The 17251-nt window shown below is 28.6% G+C and overlaps 2 protein-coding genes and 1 long non-coding RNA gene across 5 annotated transcripts; 1 reads left to right on the top strand and 2 right to left on the bottom strand.

The window, feature by feature from the left end:
- Positions 1–337: 337 nt before the first annotated feature.
- On the bottom strand, positions 338–4452 carry LOC108821114 (uncharacterized). Its single transcript, XM_018594163.2, has 7 exons — positions 3697–4452; positions 2736–2779; positions 2549–2636; positions 2365–2458; positions 1440–2283; positions 1120–1332; positions 338–879 (listed from the first exon to the last, which is right to left on the bottom strand). The coding sequence occupies exons 1-7, from the start codon at positions 3833–3835 to the stop codon at positions 565–567; spliced, it is 1737 nt and encodes a 578-aa protein (XP_018449665.1). The 5' UTR covers positions 3836–4452; the 3' UTR covers positions 338–564.
- Positions 4453–9157: 4705 nt separating this feature from the next.
- Positions 9158–11717, bottom strand: LOC130498398 (uncharacterized). 3 transcript variants are annotated; one of them, XR_008937298.1, is made up of 5 exons: positions 11504–11717; positions 11338–11382; positions 11133–11226; positions 10485–10551; positions 9158–9476 (listed from the first exon to the last, which is right to left on the bottom strand). It is a non-coding gene; the product is annotated as an uncharacterized LOC130498398 (long non-coding RNA). The 3 variants fall into 3 exon arrangements; XR_008937296.1 differs by lacking the exon at positions 9158–9476 and having other exon boundaries at positions 10464–10551; XR_008937297.1 differs by lacking the exon at positions 9158–9476 and having other exon boundaries at positions 10464–10551; positions 11333–11382.
- A 1437-nt stretch (positions 11718–13154) lies between these two features.
- LOC108819246 (60S ribosomal protein L32-1) lies at positions 13155–14025 on the top strand. The gene is made up of 2 exons (XM_018592247.2): positions 13155–13313; positions 13576–14025. The coding sequence occupies exons 1-2, from the start codon at positions 13224–13226 to the stop codon at positions 13885–13887; spliced, it is 402 nt and encodes a 133-aa protein (XP_018447749.1). The 5' UTR covers positions 13155–13223; the 3' UTR covers positions 13888–14025.
- The last annotated feature ends 3226 nt before the right edge of the window (positions 14026–17251 follow it).

The raw sequence follows: 17251 nt of genomic DNA on the forward strand, positions 1-17251 counted from the left end.
TTTTTTACCGATGCCTCAGTATACCTCGGTTTGCAAGGAACGAGCCACGGTTAATTGAGACATGCCGGTCTGGACTAAACGATCACTAACCTGAAGTCTGGTGTAGTAGTAGGATGCCAAGACTGAAGAGTTTTTTCTTAAAAGTCGGATAATTATGCTATTATAACCAAGAAATGTTACAGACGATTGTACAGCCGACAATTTTACATGCGTTATGAGGATTTCCCGTTTGACTGCATCACCTGAGTCGTCCTATTGATCAACGTTTGACCAAACCAAAGAGTCTAAAAAGTAAACTAAAAGTAAAATGGTAAAAAAAAAAGAAAAAAAAATAGAATATCTGGTAATATAAGGTTTGATTAGCAAGTCAACAAACCAACCATTAAAAGTCTTAAACAAAACCCCTCATAAGTTTTATTAGTAAAACAAGCAGTCAACACACAACACCATTTTTTATAGTTCTGAATCAACTCATCGCTGTTCAGGAATACGAAACATCACAAAAACAAAAACAGAAAAGAAAAACAAAGCAGGGCATGGAGAGAGGGGTTTTGCTTTTGATCATTAGTTGTTATTACGCCATTGATGTTCTCGAGTCCGGCTAGACGCCTCTCCACCCCGTTGTTGATGATGATAGTGATGATGCTGATGCTGATGCTGATGCTGATACTGATGCTGATGCTGATGCTGATGACGATGATGGAGTTGGTCCATCGACATTGCAGTTTGTTGAGACAGCTGTTGCAGGTACAGTCGTTGGGCTTGAATCATACTGTGAGGAGACGGACTTGTATGAGCACTGAAGATGTAAACTCCGCCTCCAGGAGCCGCATGCAAGAAAGGTTGTTGTAGTTCATGCCATATTGGTGAGTTTTCGTTCTGAGGAGCAAAACAAAAGAAAGAACCTACAGGTTAAGGGTTGCAAAACAGATATCCTAATTTTTTTCTAACCAAAAGCCAAAAAAAAATTCATATAATAACCTTTGTAAACAAGAAGTTCACTAAATTTTCAAACCGACAATTCCAAACTAAATTGCAGTTCTAGTTAAGCATAAACCAAACCAAGAAAAGAAGTAGAACTTCAGATGCTCACACCAGCAAAACAATTTATTGGTTTACCTGAACCACAGCCAGAGGAGCCTGATGGTTACCAACAGGAAACCCTTGCTGAAAACCTGCATGCATGTAACCATGGGGCATGGATTGATCACTTGTGAAGTCACCATGATTCCCTAATGGCATCCCATGTTGATGATAGTTTGCGTCTAAGGCGGGATGTTCATTAAGAGGTTGTCCTGCACCGTGAGGAGGTATACTTTCATCTCTTACATCCTGCAAGAAGAATTTTGTAAGCAATCAGTGTCAAAAAATTTATATGGTTAAATATCTTTTAAATGTAACTTTTGATTGCATAATGGATTTTGAAAGGAGATATTTACCATTGCGTTGGTGATTAATCTCTCAAGATTCTGCATCTGAAGATCTTCTTGAGAAGGTTCTTCATGCTGTGCCGCTTGTGTTTCAGAATCTGATGAAGCATGGTAATTACTAGCGGTCGAATCGATTTGATAAGATGTTTTTTCATCTGTGGCATTGTCTGCAAGTACTTCTTCTTCTTTCTCCTTCTCATACAAGCTATTGAACAGGTGTCTAAACGATGAATCCTCCCCTGTCTCTCGCTTGTCTTCCAAGTCATGGTTAAAACCATATTTACCAAACCTCAAGTGAGAGCATTGCGCAACTAGGTCTACATCAGGATGAGATGAAACTGGATTTGTTTTTATCTCCATCTGATACTCATCCACATGCTGAGGCTCGCTAACTTGGTTGGCATGTGTTTTACATTCAGCAGCTGGTTTCAAGAGAAAAGACACTGGATTAGAAACATCTTGCTTCTCAACTGAAGACCCTTCATCTTTCAAAGGGGCTTTGTTTCCAGTTTCTTGCGTCTCTGATGAACGAGACTCATCCACATGTTGAGGCTCGCTAACTCGGTCGGCATGTGTGTTAGATTCAGCAATTGGCTTCAAGAGAGAAGACGCTGGATCATAAACATCTTGCTTCTCAGTTGAAGACCCTTCATCTTTCAAAGGAGCTTTGGTTCCACTCTCTTGCGTCTCTGATGAACGAGGCTTACCCATTTTCACAATCTCAGCCATAGTTTTCTTCCCGGGGTTAGCTTTGGCCCAAGCGGATTGATACGCTGGTGCTGGAAGCGAAGAGGAAGAAGCTGCACCAGTTGAACCCTTTGATGCTTTCTTAACTTCGGCGTTTTTAGGATCACTACAAAAGCAAAGAAGATAGATACACTAAGCTAATGATATTCAACGATGATAAGACCAGACCACATGAATAGAAGAGAACCTGTTTGGTGGAGGTCGAACAGCAGGTGCTGAAGAAGAGCCAGCCCAATGGTTACCTCTTCTGTTTGCGGGTACACTTTGAGCAAGTCTTGTCTCTGAACCCAAACCACCAACAAGTTTAGACATTGACTCAGATTAATCATCAACCACAACTAAGAGAAGAAAAAACATAACCATATTATTACCATTGGAGTTAAATTTGTTGCCGCCACCTCGAGCGGTGTTGTAATGATTTGGGATTCTACGTCTCGATGACTCTGCTTGATCTTTGGTCTGACCAAAGAGACAAAAACAAATGAGAAGTAAGTCGAAATGGAACTAGTCATCTGAAAACTGTAACGGCATTATAATAAACAATCTGCAATAACTAACGTCTTTCTTTCTGGCTCGCTTGCTCTTCACCTCTTGGTAAGGATCTGAAATGTTTGAAACCAAAACGCATTATAAGAAAGTCAGAACTGAACAAGGAGAGAATTATGAAAAACACACAACCAATACCATTAAACAAAAGAGAAGGTAAGAAAATCAATGTTCTAAAAGTTGGTGTAGGCGGAGGCAAATCTGTAATAACCATAATTTTTTTCTGAATTCCGATTTAAACGGTTCTAGAAAATCATCTATTCTATTAAAATAGAATTATGTCCAATTGATAAATGTTTGATCTAATAATGTATTTTATTTATTTAACGGACTATTCTATCAAATTGAATTAATATTAAATTCAATTATGATTACACAAAAATTTAAATATAAAAAATATTTTTTTGAAAATTAATTAAACAAAAAATATGCATGCCCTTTCAAAAGACGGGTCATAATCTAGTAATCGGTTAAATGGCCACAAATCTTTCTAAATTATTCGAGACTGGTCTAAATCAATAAAAAGTTGGTATACATCGGTTAAATTTCCAGTTTTGGTTTTGATATGCTTTTTAGTTTTTATAAATCACATTTTTTTAGTAAAACAAAAGAAAAACATCAAACTGAATTATGATTGATTTATTATATCATCATTTTTATTTTCAGTTTTTTTTCTGTAATCGAGCGGTGATCCTTTCTCCCCATTTTTCTCTTCATGCAAGTTCACAAATTTGTTTGATTTTTTTCTTTTGTAAATTCAATTTTTTATAATTAACAAAATATTTTTTTATTAATCACTGGAAATTCAAAATACCTAATGTTAACATAAAATACTAATTAAAAATTATAATTTGCAACGTCTAAGCCCTTGAAGATCCCCTAAACACTAATCATTGATGTCTATTTTATTTTTATGAAAATTGACCCACAAAACTGTGAAAGTTTGAAGAAAAGAAGAGATACGAGAAAAAACCTTGACAAAGGAGACGAATAACAGTTTCGTCAGGATCCATATTGCACTCCACAAGCATCGAGTAGATCTCTGAGTCGTAACAGTTCACAATCTCTTTCAAATCCTTAATCATTTTACTAACGTTGTCTTGATCGCCCATTTTCTCTCTCTCGAAAACAGAAGAACCAGATCGGAAATCAAAATGTTTTAAATCAAGCTTCTTTATTTAAGCTTGTGTTTTCAATCGTACTTAGATTCGAGTGCGGGGCTAATAAATAGAAGATTAAACGATTTGAATTTCAGAAACCATGTAATAAAAATGGTGATCTAGACAAATTTCATATGTATAATTAGAAAACATGGTTGGTAGATTCATTACTTTTTAAAGAGATTTTTATATTTTTACCAAAAATCACTCGCTGAAGCAAATGTATGGATAGAAAGAACATAAATTCTCGTTTTCAATGTAATGGACTTATAAAAATATATTATTACGGCCCAACATAAATAATTAGTACGACCAATGGGTCATGTGCCCCCTACTAAATTTTGATTTTCTTTAAGTATTTGTGTTAGATATTAGACATTCTTTACCTAATTCTCCAATGTGAGATATTGATATCTCACAAGTTCCATAAATTCTCAGTAATCTTGTTCCTCCAAGTTTATGTATTGTTAGTTGCCTCCAAGTAGTAATGCACTACTACTTTGGCTGTTGGCTCCAGAAGGGATCTTTTCCTTGCTGGCTTAGTACTGATTTGGTGTAATTTGGGTTGAAGTTGAATATTAATAATCCACTAGGTGTTTTACCCGCACATGCGGGTATAATCGTTTTACTAATAATTATTAATATATGTATGATGATTTAAACACCACGATAACTTATTTTTTATTTTCTTAATCATTTTAATTTTCTTCAATTTTTATTTCGGTCTACGTCTCCTTAACGCCAAAAAGTTATAAAACTATGAGACCATAAAAGTATAATTACATATCAAATATTCTACACAATCAATTAAAGTAAGAATGTGGACTTTTGTTTCTATTAATCTACTTTGTATTTTTGAACCATAAAATTAAATTACCAAAATAATACTAAAACACACAAAATCCAAGTAAGAACAAAATAAATAAAAGGTAAATAAAAAAATAAAGTTCGATAATAATTTAGAAGATTTTTTTTTAAAAATGAATTAAGATAATGAAAATATTTCATTGGTTTACTTGATCAATATATACATTGATTTATCTTAATATTTCATAAATTTATTTTATTAAAAGAAACAATAGACAACGATAGTTTTATTGCTAAAGTTAAATTATGGTTAATTATATAATGATAAATCTAATTATTCATTAAAAATATATCTACTTTAGCCGTTTTAGCAACTAAACCATAAAACACATGTTCAGAACATGATTACATAGGCGACTCTCTAAACTTAATATCAAATCTTTTTTTCTTATAGATTAAACAGTAATAAAACATACACGTGAAATAACTACTCAAGTAATTAAGAATAATTAATTCATAATTCCAAACTCCATGTAACAAAACTTATTTGCTTCTAGTATTTCAAACTCGACAAGAAGAAAAGCATAGAACTTCAACTAAAAAAAACAAATATCAAAAGTACGTAAATATAGATGTCAAAAACTATAATCGAGACAACTTGAAATGAATGAGAAAAATAAAACTGTATAATTTAAAACATTTTAAAACATATAAAATAAGAATTGGTCCTAAATTATTTAAATAATTATAATTTTAACTTCAATTATAAAGTTTGAAATAGTTATGTTATTTAAATTAATAAATTAATGATTTAAGCTAAAATAATAAGAATCTTGTGAAAGTTAAAATAATTATAATCATCTTATTAGAAATTTAGAAATATTTATATTATTTAAACTAATAAATTACTTAGAAATAGAAATATTTATATTATCTAAATTAATAAATTGATAATTTAATCTAAAAACTAATAATAATATGACAAATTAGCAAAATTAGCAAAATCATGGACAATATGATAATTCAGCAAACTTATTTCATAAATAAAAGTTTAAATTAATAAATTAATTAGAAATCAAAATAGTTATATTATCTAAATTAATAAATTGATAATTTAATCTAAAAACTAATAAGAATATGACAAATAAGCAAAATTACTTAAAATCATGGATAATGTGATAAATCAGAAAAATCATTTCATAAATAATAGTTTAAATTAATAAATTAATTAGAAATAAAAAATATTTATATTCTCTAAATTAATAAATTGATGATTTAATCTAAAAACTAATAAGAATATGACAAATAAGAAAAATTGACTAAAATCATGGAAAATACTAATAAGAGTCTTGTGAAATAATTATAATCATAATTATAATTATAAATTTCGAAATATTTATATTATTTAAATTAATAAATTAATTAGAAATCAAAATATTTATATTATCTCAATTAATAAATTGATGTTTTAATCTAAAATAATAAGAATACTAGGTGTTTTGCCCGCACATGCAGACATAATCATTTTACTAATAGCTATTAATATATGTATTATGATTTAAATATCATGATAACTTACCTTTTATATCCTTAATCATTTTAGTTTTTTTTTTTAGTCTATGTCTTCTTAACACAAAGGAATGCTATAAAACTATAGACCATAAGAGCATAGTTAGATATCAAAAATAATTCACACAATTTATCAGAAAAAGTAATATTTCACACAAAGAGTAAATTAAGAATGTGAAATCCGGTCTCTCTTAATCTACTTCGTATTTTTGGACCAGAAACATGTATTAAATTACCAAAAAAATTCTAAAACACACAAAATGAGAAAAAAACAAATAAAAAAGTAAATAGAAACTAAAGTTCAATGATAATTTAGAAGAAAACCTTTTCTAAAAATGAACTAAGATAATGACAATATTTCATTGGTTTACTTGATCAATATGTACATGACTTATCTTAATATTTCATAAGTTTTCTTTTAATAATTTAAAATAGATAATGATAGTTTTATTATTAAATTTAATTTATGGTTAATTGTATAATGATAAGCCTAATTATTCATTAAAAATATATCTACTTTAGCCGTTTTAGAAACTAAACCATTAAACACATGTTCATAACATGATTACACATGCAACTCTCTAAACTTAATATCAAAGAATATTTTTCTTATAGATTAAACAGTAATAAATATATACACGTGAAATAACTACCGAAGTAATTCATAATACATAATTCATAATTCTAAACTCCATATAACAAAACCGATTTACTCATAGTCTTTAAATTGAAAAAAAAACATAGAACTCCAACTAAAAAAAGCAAATATCAAAAGTACATAAATGCATATGTCAAAAACTATAATCAAGACAAATTGAAATAAATTAGAAAATGAAACTACAGAGTTTAAAACATCTTACATCATATGAAAATAAGAATTGGTCATAACTTGTTTAAAATAATTATAATTGTAATTCCAATTAATTTTTTTGAAATAGTTATATTATTTAAATTAATAAATTAATGTTTTAAGCTAAAAATTAATAAGAATCTTGTGAAAATTAAAATAATTATAATCATAATTACAATTAGAAAATTTGAGATATTTCTAATATTTAAATTAATAAAATAATTAGAAAGTTCGAAATATTTATATTATCTAAATTAATAAATTGATGATTTAATCTAAAAACTAATAAAAATATGATAAATAAGCAAAATTAGCTAAAATCATGGAGAACATGACAAGTAAGCAAAATCACTTCATAAATAATAGTATAGATTAATTAATAAATTAATTAGAAATCAAAATATTTATATTATATCAATTAATAAATTGATGATTTAATCTAAAAACTAATAAGAATATGATAAGTAAGCAAATTAACTAAAATTATAGAGAATGTGACAAATCAGCAAAATCACTTCATAAATAATAGTATAGATAGATATATACTATTATTTATTCGCAAGTCAAATCTTGTGGATCCTGATTTTCAGTCGGAAGAAAATGAAAACGAACAAATGACAAATGAGGAAAAACTTCCAAATACAGTGGAACAAGATATCAGTTCAAGAGAATACATGGAAGGTGTTCGAGATGAGATTGCAAACAACATATGGGCTAGGATTCGTTAAATTTTTAATATTTTTTGTTTTATTTAATAAATTGTATTCCTGTCTAAAATAATAAAAATAAAATTGTTGATTAGAATAAATAAATAAAAAGTAAATAAAAATATATATTAGTAATGAGTGTGAAATATATATTTATAACAGTCACAACTTCTAAAGCTTTTGATACCAATCAAGCTTTTAAACTTTGAAAAATAAAAGTTACAGCCTTTAAAACCAAAATCTCTACAGCCATAAATCAAAAGTTAAAGCCTAAAGCGAAAATCTTTACCAATCGGACCCATAGATTAGATGACTAAAGAGGGGGGGGGGGGGGGTTCTCTCTCTACTTTTAGAGAGAGATATTTTCTCTCGAATCATCCTTCGTACTTCATCTCTATCCTTCATAAGGATGATTCGAACCCCTACTTTTGTTTGTAAAATAACTTTCGATCTTTAGATCGATTATGTTTTTTCGGTTCGCGGATTTCTTTTTCGCTTTAGGTGACCTTTTCTTCGTTCGGCGACTTCACTTCGCTAGGCGAATTTTGATGTGAAATTCTGCGCATGGCGATGTCTTTTGTAGTGTTTTAAATAAATTTCATATACTCTCCAGACTAAATTCAGTTTCCGGTTGTTTCTTTGGCCTTTCATCTTCTCCGATGGTCATCCTCAACCTCTATTACTGGATGAAATCAATCTTTGCTGTCATATATCTAGGCAAAGTATTCAGAAGGATTAGAGATTTGAGTTTTGCAAATTAACCTTCCTGGTTTTGATTCAACTTATGAAAAGCTGAAGTTTGCTTCAAGCAAATGTTTTGGCAATAGTTGGTTCTAAATCAATCGAAGGTATTTGGAGTTCTTCACATCCAAAGGAAGAGATTGGAGATCGAAGAAGCAGAGGCGCGAAGGAGATTATGGGTCTCAGGTCCATTGAAAAGGTGTTTGATACAGAAGATAGTTGAGAGAACAGAGTCTTTTCGGTGGCTTCCGGTGACGGTGTCGGTGGATAGTGGTTCACGGCATCGAAGACCTCTTTCTGCATGAAAGACACGTGTTAACACGTAGCATTTAAATGAAGCTGCTAGGGTTTTCTAGAATTTGAGCTGTTCTTTCTATTGGATTTTAAATATTATGTTTTTAGTGTAGCCTTTCAATGTAATCTGAAACCTTGTAAAAGCATGTTGGCTCTTTGAAATGAATGAAAGTTTGTTGAAAAAAAAAAATTAGATGACTAAAGAAAACACACACAATACTTGAAAAACATCTAAACTATTAAAGATGAAGTACATTTTGTACTTAGCCCTGACTTTTCTTCAATATTTACTTCTCTATGCCATTGGTATTTAACACAGAGTTTTGTTATTATTAAATTAAACTGAGACACGATTTCTTTTTGGTAATAAACCATACAATTTTTAAACCATTACTAAACCACTTGCTCATTGGTTATCTAAGTATCGTTCTATACAATTAAAAGACAAAACATTTAATCTTAACACTAAACCATACATTTACAAACCATTATTAAACCAAAATATAATAGCTGATTTCCTACAAATGGTGACATAGCACTCTGATAAAACATTGTTTTATTGTGATACTACCTTCCTCTTCGTCTACATTGCTTTCCAATGTTATAACACCTTCGGTTTCTTGGTCTGTTGAATCAAAACCAGCATATTAGATAGATTCAAATCCATGAAACTGCTTAACAAACTTTGAAAATTTGATACTTTGAAAATTTGATACTTTCGATTATAATTTCGATCATAATTAATATAAATAAAAAAATCCAACCTCAAAACAATATGATAATACCAATACAAATTATTTAGTTTAAAATCAAAACTAATCATTTATTAATTTCGTAATAGAATTGACCTTCCAAAATCTATTCATATATAGAAATTTTTTGTAAGAATCATGATTTCAATCAACTAGCAAATCAGCGCACAAAATCAAAACTAATAATTTATTATTTTTCTAAACTCAATAATATTCCAAAAACGTTTCATACTTCCATGCAATCATTATAAATAAAACGATATCAAGCAACTAACACAATCAAAAGATCATGTTTCAAAACTTGTAAATCATATATAGCAAATCTTTAAAACTAATAAATTCGATTATTCCAAAACTCAATAACTTCCAAAACAATTTCCTATTTCAAAGCAGTCAACATAACAAAAAGGAAACAATATTTATATAGCTGTTATTTCCATTGAGATTTTAAACATATATTATAGCACCAAAAATCTAGGGACTTCCTAAACTAAATGATTCTATTCTTTTGAATATATTGACCATTTTTATATACAAAATCGGTGAATCTACTCCTATAAATAAGACCATACCTATAGTAGGGAAACATCACCGCTATTCCAAGCAAAACTGATTTAGTCATGAGTATATGAAACCTCTTTGAAAATCACCTCTTTGAAAGATGTGAAACCTTACAAAACGGGATTGAAGTTTCACGCCAAATCATTACATACTTGGAAGCAGTTTAACTACATGTCCTGAGAATGTGAGTTTTGGTTATTTATCCTTATGTTTTATTGTGTATTTTATATCGCAATCTGCTTATCTAATCTAACTATTTTTAATTTTGTTTTACCAATGTGAAAAGGGTATAAGATACATGCCTGTGCAAGAAGACATACATGGAAAGTAAGGGAAGACTTCTACCCGCCGGAGCATTGAGAAAAATTCAGAATTACACCCTCATCCCTGCAACAAGAATGTATAGATCAACTAACCATTCTTACAAAATGGGCTCTTGAAAACGCACAACAATCACCAAATCTACCCTATGTAATGATAATCTCCTTCCAAGCTTTGTATATTTTCAGAGTGTTGTGGATCACTTAAACCATATTTCCTCTGTTTTTTACAGACGTGATGGGTCAGGTTATTGATTTGGAAGAATTAAAAACAATTCAGTGTTAAGGATGAAACCTGAGTTTACTCTTGAAGACATCAAGTAAGTACATGTTTTCAATTTAATTTTTTGTCTGTTGATACTAATGAATGATGAATCCTATCATTCCTACAGAACATTAAAATCAATTCCATAAGAACAAGCAAGATAATCCCTCATTTATAAGACAGCTCAATACTGGATTCATACAAAAGTTATATGTGTTTTGTGAGGTATTTTATCGACTGTGAGTAATATCTTTCATCATTTTACAATTGTAATTATTTTTCTATTGTGACAGACATACCAAGAATTAAGAATGAAATGATCGATTACTATGATGAGTATCTTCACGTGTAAAACAAATTCAAAGCAAGAAAGAGAGTTTTACCAGATGAGAAGCTCAAAGAAACGGGAAGAGGACTTGAACATGTAATATCCAGAACAAATTGTAGGTGGGCTAGATCAATGGATTCCCAGCAACACTACAGATCAAGAAAAAGAATGATTCATGATTAAATAAATATATGAATTAGTGACAATCACTTGAGAAATTATAACTGGCCATAAAGAATATAATTTAGTTAATACCTTACCAATATTTTCTTCCACCACGGCTTCAGCTTCATTTTGTTTCCTGTCTGATTCATAAGATTTAAGTATAGTTGTATTATGAAGTGGATTTTGACATGCATGTGAAGGATATATCAAGATCTGTTTATCTATTGAACAAAAAGTTCAGAAATAAGAAAGAAGACATACCTTTAGATACTCCTATGAAACGGTTTGTCCTTCTATACCCTTTGTTTCGCTAGATCAGGATCATTGTAGTTCTGTCTGGTATGTGTTCCATTTGTATCAGACTCCAATCGATTGTTATTCTTTCTTCATCTAGGTGCAGTCGTTAAGAGAAGGGGAGAAGGTAAAGTTGTCGTTTTTTTTTGGTTATTAGACCTAATTTTCCATTTTTTTTATTTGCTTGACTAAACTGATTTTTGTTTTCTTAAAGGTCACATATTATCAAATAAAAGTCACAGGTAATACACGGTCCATTGTTAAATGTATGTTGGGTTGAAATCTACAACAACCCATTTGTCTAGAATATGTTTTTTCTATATTTTTCAAATCCATTAAGAAATCCAATTTTCTAATTTTATACGTTAGATTTAAAGATTTAACAAATTAATATAATAAAAATTACTAATAACAAATAAATTAGGAAAAAATAGTAAAAATAAAATTTTGTAATTTTTAAACTCATAAAATAATTTCTCTGCGTATTAATACATATTTTATATCATGTTGAACATTTAATAATTTACGGGTGGTTTTTGATTTTTTTTTATTTCATAATAAATTTAGTATGGAATTTTTTTAAGAAATTTTATTGGTATGTATACCAACTGATAAAAAATAAAATTACAGATAAAAATAAGTTGAATAAGATATATGTTGTTGTAAATTTACATTACATAAACATCAAAATGTATACGTTATATTTAAATTGTTATTGAAAAAATAGACATATAAATTAATTAAATATTTGTAGAGACAACAAAAGATGCTATTATACAAAATGTGAATTACATTTGAGATCTTTTTGATTGTGGAATATTCAAAAATATAATTATGCAAAAGAGTTTGGAAAAAACTCGGATTCTCGAATTTGAACAACCCAACTAATCAGAACCGAAATTGGTTAAATATTCGTATTGGCAAAAAATTTGGTATCTAAAAAATAGAACTGAACCTGATTCAAACCGTAATAGTATATGTATCCAAATATATCTGAATCACATTTATATATACTTAAATATTTTAATAATTTTAGATTTAATATCCAAAATATATAAAAATATTTTGAAATTATCCAAATAACTTGAAAACATATACAAATAGTTAAAATTAAATATCTAAAATCAAAAAATACTCAAATCACCAAAATACTTAAAATACATATTAATTCTCTATCTAAATATTCAATCAAACCAAATTTTATGTTAAATTTAGGTATTTTGATATATTATTCAAGTTCATATCTTATATATTAATTTAATTTTTAAATTTTGAGAAAATAAAAATAAATATGAATTTAAAATTTAAAACATAATTTTCATGGGTTATCTAAATCCGAACCAAATCCGAAAAGATCTGAATCGAACGATCAAAAATTACAAAGTGAATTCTTCAAACTTAAAAATACGAAATCCGAATAGACCCGAACCAAACCCGAATGGATACCATAAATACAGTTAAAAAGATAACTAATCATATTTTGATTTATAAAAATTAAAGTAAACTCCCGCGCGGACGCGCGGATCAAAATCTAGTTAATAGTTAAAGGCCGGAGAAGTATTTATTTGGGCCACAAATGAAGCCCATCTTTTTATGTAATCAAAAACCCTAATAGCCCCTTTAAAATGTTACTCTAGGGTTTGAGCAGCAGTTTACGGAGGAGTCGCATTAGGAAGCATCAGCAAAAATGGCGGTTCCGTTGCTTACGAAGAAGGTGGTGAAGAAGAGGTCCGCCAAGTTCATCAGACCCCAGAGCGACCGTAGAATAACCGTCAAGGTAAACCATTCTTCTCACTTCTTGTTCTTTCAGGGTTTTAGAACATCAATCTCTGTCTTTTCTTTAATCTTTAAAGCTTCAGACATGTTATAATGATAACGAGTTTGTCTTGGAATCTTAAAGTTTGCCACTTAGTACTTTAATTTTGCCTGTTTTAAGTACTCTTGTCCACACCAATTATTAGGACCAGAAGTGTTGGAGCTCTGACTCTTGTTGTTGTTTGAGTCTCACTCATTGTGATGATTCCTTGTCTTGATTTCAGGAAAGCTGGAGGAGGCCAAAGGGTATTGATTCCAGGGTCAGAAGAAAGTTCAAAGGTGTGACGTTGATGCCCAATGTCGGTTACGGATCCGACAAGAAGACACGTCACTATCTCCCGAATGGATTCAAAAAGTTCGTTGTTCACAACACGAGTGATCTGGAGTTGTTGATGATGCACAACAGGACTTACTGCGCGGAGATTGCTCACAACGTCTCTACCAAGAAGAGGAAGGCCATTGTCGAGAGAGCTTCTCAGCTAGACATTGTTGTTACCAACAGGCTTGCTAGGCTCCGTAGCCAGGAAGACGAGTGAAGAAGGCAATACACTTGAGAGAGATATCTTATTGTTTCTGGTTTATTACTACTGTGTTTTGTGTTTGCATTCAACAAACATGAGTTTTGGTTTTCAGACCGTTTCTTGGATTATTTCTTATTTCAGTATTTTCTCAAAGGCTAGGCGTTTTATGGTCTCGGATTCTCTCTTACAAGATGAATTCAATTGTTTCTTACCACAAAACTCGAAAAGCTTTGGACTTTGTGACGTGACCAAATAAATGCCTTTGAGAGATGTTTGTCTCTCACTAAATGAAATAATTTGCTGGTGTGTGAAGAACGTAGCATGGTGAGTTTGTGTTTAAGCTTTGCTCTTTTATTAATTAAGGGGTTTATCTAATAAAACTGGAGCGTTTGCATTGCTCAGAGAGTGGGAACAAGAAAACCTTCATTCCGTTCTGTAGTTCTCACATTTCCCCTCTTTCTTACGTTCTCTCTCTAAGTTTCTGTGATCAATGAAACAGGAAGACTGAGAAAAACTAAAGTATGTGGAAATTTTGAAGCTACACCCCTAAAGTCATTGGTGTGCAGTTATTGATAGGAATAAGAAAAACTAAAGTATGTGGAAATTTTGAAGCGTTACCACTAAAGTCATTGGTGTGCACTGTGCAGTTATTGACAGGAATAAGAAAAACAAAGTACAGTATACTAAAGTACTGTATGTGAAAATTTTGAAATAAGCATCAGGTAAGGACATCTCCAACACAATTCTATTTTTTACTATAAAATGGAGTAAAAATAAATATGGAGTAATAAATGTTTCAACCCAAGTTCATATTTCACTCTATTTTGAAGTTTATTTCATAAATGTAATAATCTATTTTTTGTTTGTTCATGATTCCATTATGGAGTAAAAAATGGAGTAGGATTTGAGCATTTTTATTTCATACTCACTTTTACTCTATTTTAGAGGAAAAAAATAAAGTTTTACATTGGATATGCTCTGAGAGTCAGTCAATCAGTCAACTGAATCCGACGACTTGACTCAATTAATCACAGTTTATGTTGGACAGTTTTGATAAAGTTTCCTATTCTCACGTGTGTGCCCAAAAGGTAAACTAACAAAAGTAATTACATTATAAAATAAATTAACATAATATCTAAAATAGTTTTCGAAATATAAAAAAATAACAAAAATAATAAATGAAATTTAAAAAATACAAAACTTTGAAACAGTTAACTATAAAATTTAACACATAATATTCAAATTTAAGCTATATGTTATTGAAAATATTCACAATAACATATACTATATATAAATTGAGGATATAAATTATTAAGAGTGTCCACATATCATTTTAAAGCACCAATGAAAATATGTTAAATCACTGTTTTATTTATTATTATTTTTTTTGATATTGCTAAACAAATGTGTCTTTTAAAATATTGCACTAAATATTAAATTTAGTAAATGAATAAAAATTATTAAATGGAATCAGTTTGATATTTATACTAAATATTTTGAAGATTAACATAAAACTAACTAACAGAAAATAAATCTTAAAGAATATATATATATTCTAAAAATAAAGACTGTATGAATTTAAAATCAATATAATTCTATATATTACTTTTTGAACTTTGGCTATATATTACATAAAGTGCTAACATATTAAAAGTTGAAGATATAAGTCATTGGGAGCATTCACGTAAGATTTAACCACTAATTATATTATGACAAATCATTTTCTATTTTATTATTTTTTCAAAAATATCAATATTTCCAAAAGAATTGACCGTTTCAAAATAAAATGAAAATGAATATCAAATAAGGTCAAATAACAAATTAGAAATAAATTAACATAATATCTAAAATAATTTTTAAAATTTAAAATAAAAACTTACAAAATAATAAATGAATTTTAAAAATACAAGACTCTCAAACAGTTATACTACATAAATTTAACACATTATTTTCAAAATTAAGCTATATGTTATTTAAAATATTCACAATAACATATACTGTATATAAGTTGAGGATATAAATCATTAAAAGTGTCCACATATCATTTTAAAACACCAAGTAAAATATGTTAAATCACAGTTTTATTGATTATTTTCAAATTGTTGACATTGCTAAGAAAATGTGTCTTTCAAAATATTGCACTAAATATTAAATTTAGTAAATGAATAAAATTTATTAAATGAAATCAGTTTGATATTTATACTAAATATTTTGAAGATTGCACAAAATTAACTAACAGAAAATAAATCTTAAAGAATATTTTTTTTAAATACAATACGAATTTTAAGTCAATATATTACTTAAAGTGCTTACATATTATTTATAATAATAATACCAAATCAGAATATTTATTTTTATTTTTAAGAAGCAAAATTTTAGAAAATGGTATATTTCAAAATAAAATTAAAGTTAAAATAAAGTAAACAAACAAAATGATTTTCATTAAACATAATTAACTTAGTACACATACTAAACATTTGAAAACTATTTTAAAAAAGTGACTAACTTGATATATATACCAACTATTTTAAAAATTAATGTCGGGAAGATTAATAAGTCCTAAAATATGTCAAGACATGAAAATAGCAAATACATCAAAATTGAAAAGTTAACTAATATAAAAATATTTAACCTACATAAATAAATAAAAGTCAAATTAGAATTTTGTATATTATTTTTTTGTTTATTTCTATTGGTATCGACTACAAAAATTGTCTAAATTTGTAATAAGTTACACAAATGTATAAAATACTACTAAATAATGGTTAATTTTAGTTCTTTTTTATTGAGACAATTCATTTTTGGCATACAACAAATTTAGAATTTTTTTATTAAAAGTAAATGATGATTAGAATAATCTACTTGTGTAAGACACATAATTGTGTTTGATTGATAATAAACAGTTTATAAGTTGTAACTCATAAATAAAATATTTGGTATACTAAGTCTTTGGACGATTGACATAAAATTTAGAAACAAACTTAAATATTATAAAATACCAAATTTTAAAATAAGTAAAAAACAAATAAATAAATAAATAAAAGGAAAATAAAAAGGAACTAACTTGATATATATGCCAAATATTTCAAAAAATAATTATAAAAAGATTGATAAAAATTATGACCTAGAGTATGCCAAAAAATTCAAATAGCATATACATCAAAAATAAAATAGATAACTAATATCAAATTTAACCTACAAAAGGTACGTCGGAATTGACTATATAAATTTTTGTTATTTTTATTGTTATCTACTTTAAAATCAGATAAATTTATAATATGTTATAAAAATTAAAATAAAATAAAATGAAAGAAAATATTGTTGATTTTATTTCTTTTTCTGCTGAAGCAAAATTCAATCTTTGGCTAACAAAATGTAT

This window comes from Raphanus sativus, chromosome 8, assembly GCF_000801105.2.
Source record: "Raphanus sativus cultivar WK10039 chromosome 8, ASM80110v3, whole genome shotgun sequence".
Lineage (NCBI taxonomy): Eukaryota > Viridiplantae > Streptophyta > Magnoliopsida > Brassicales > Brassicaceae > Raphanus > Raphanus sativus.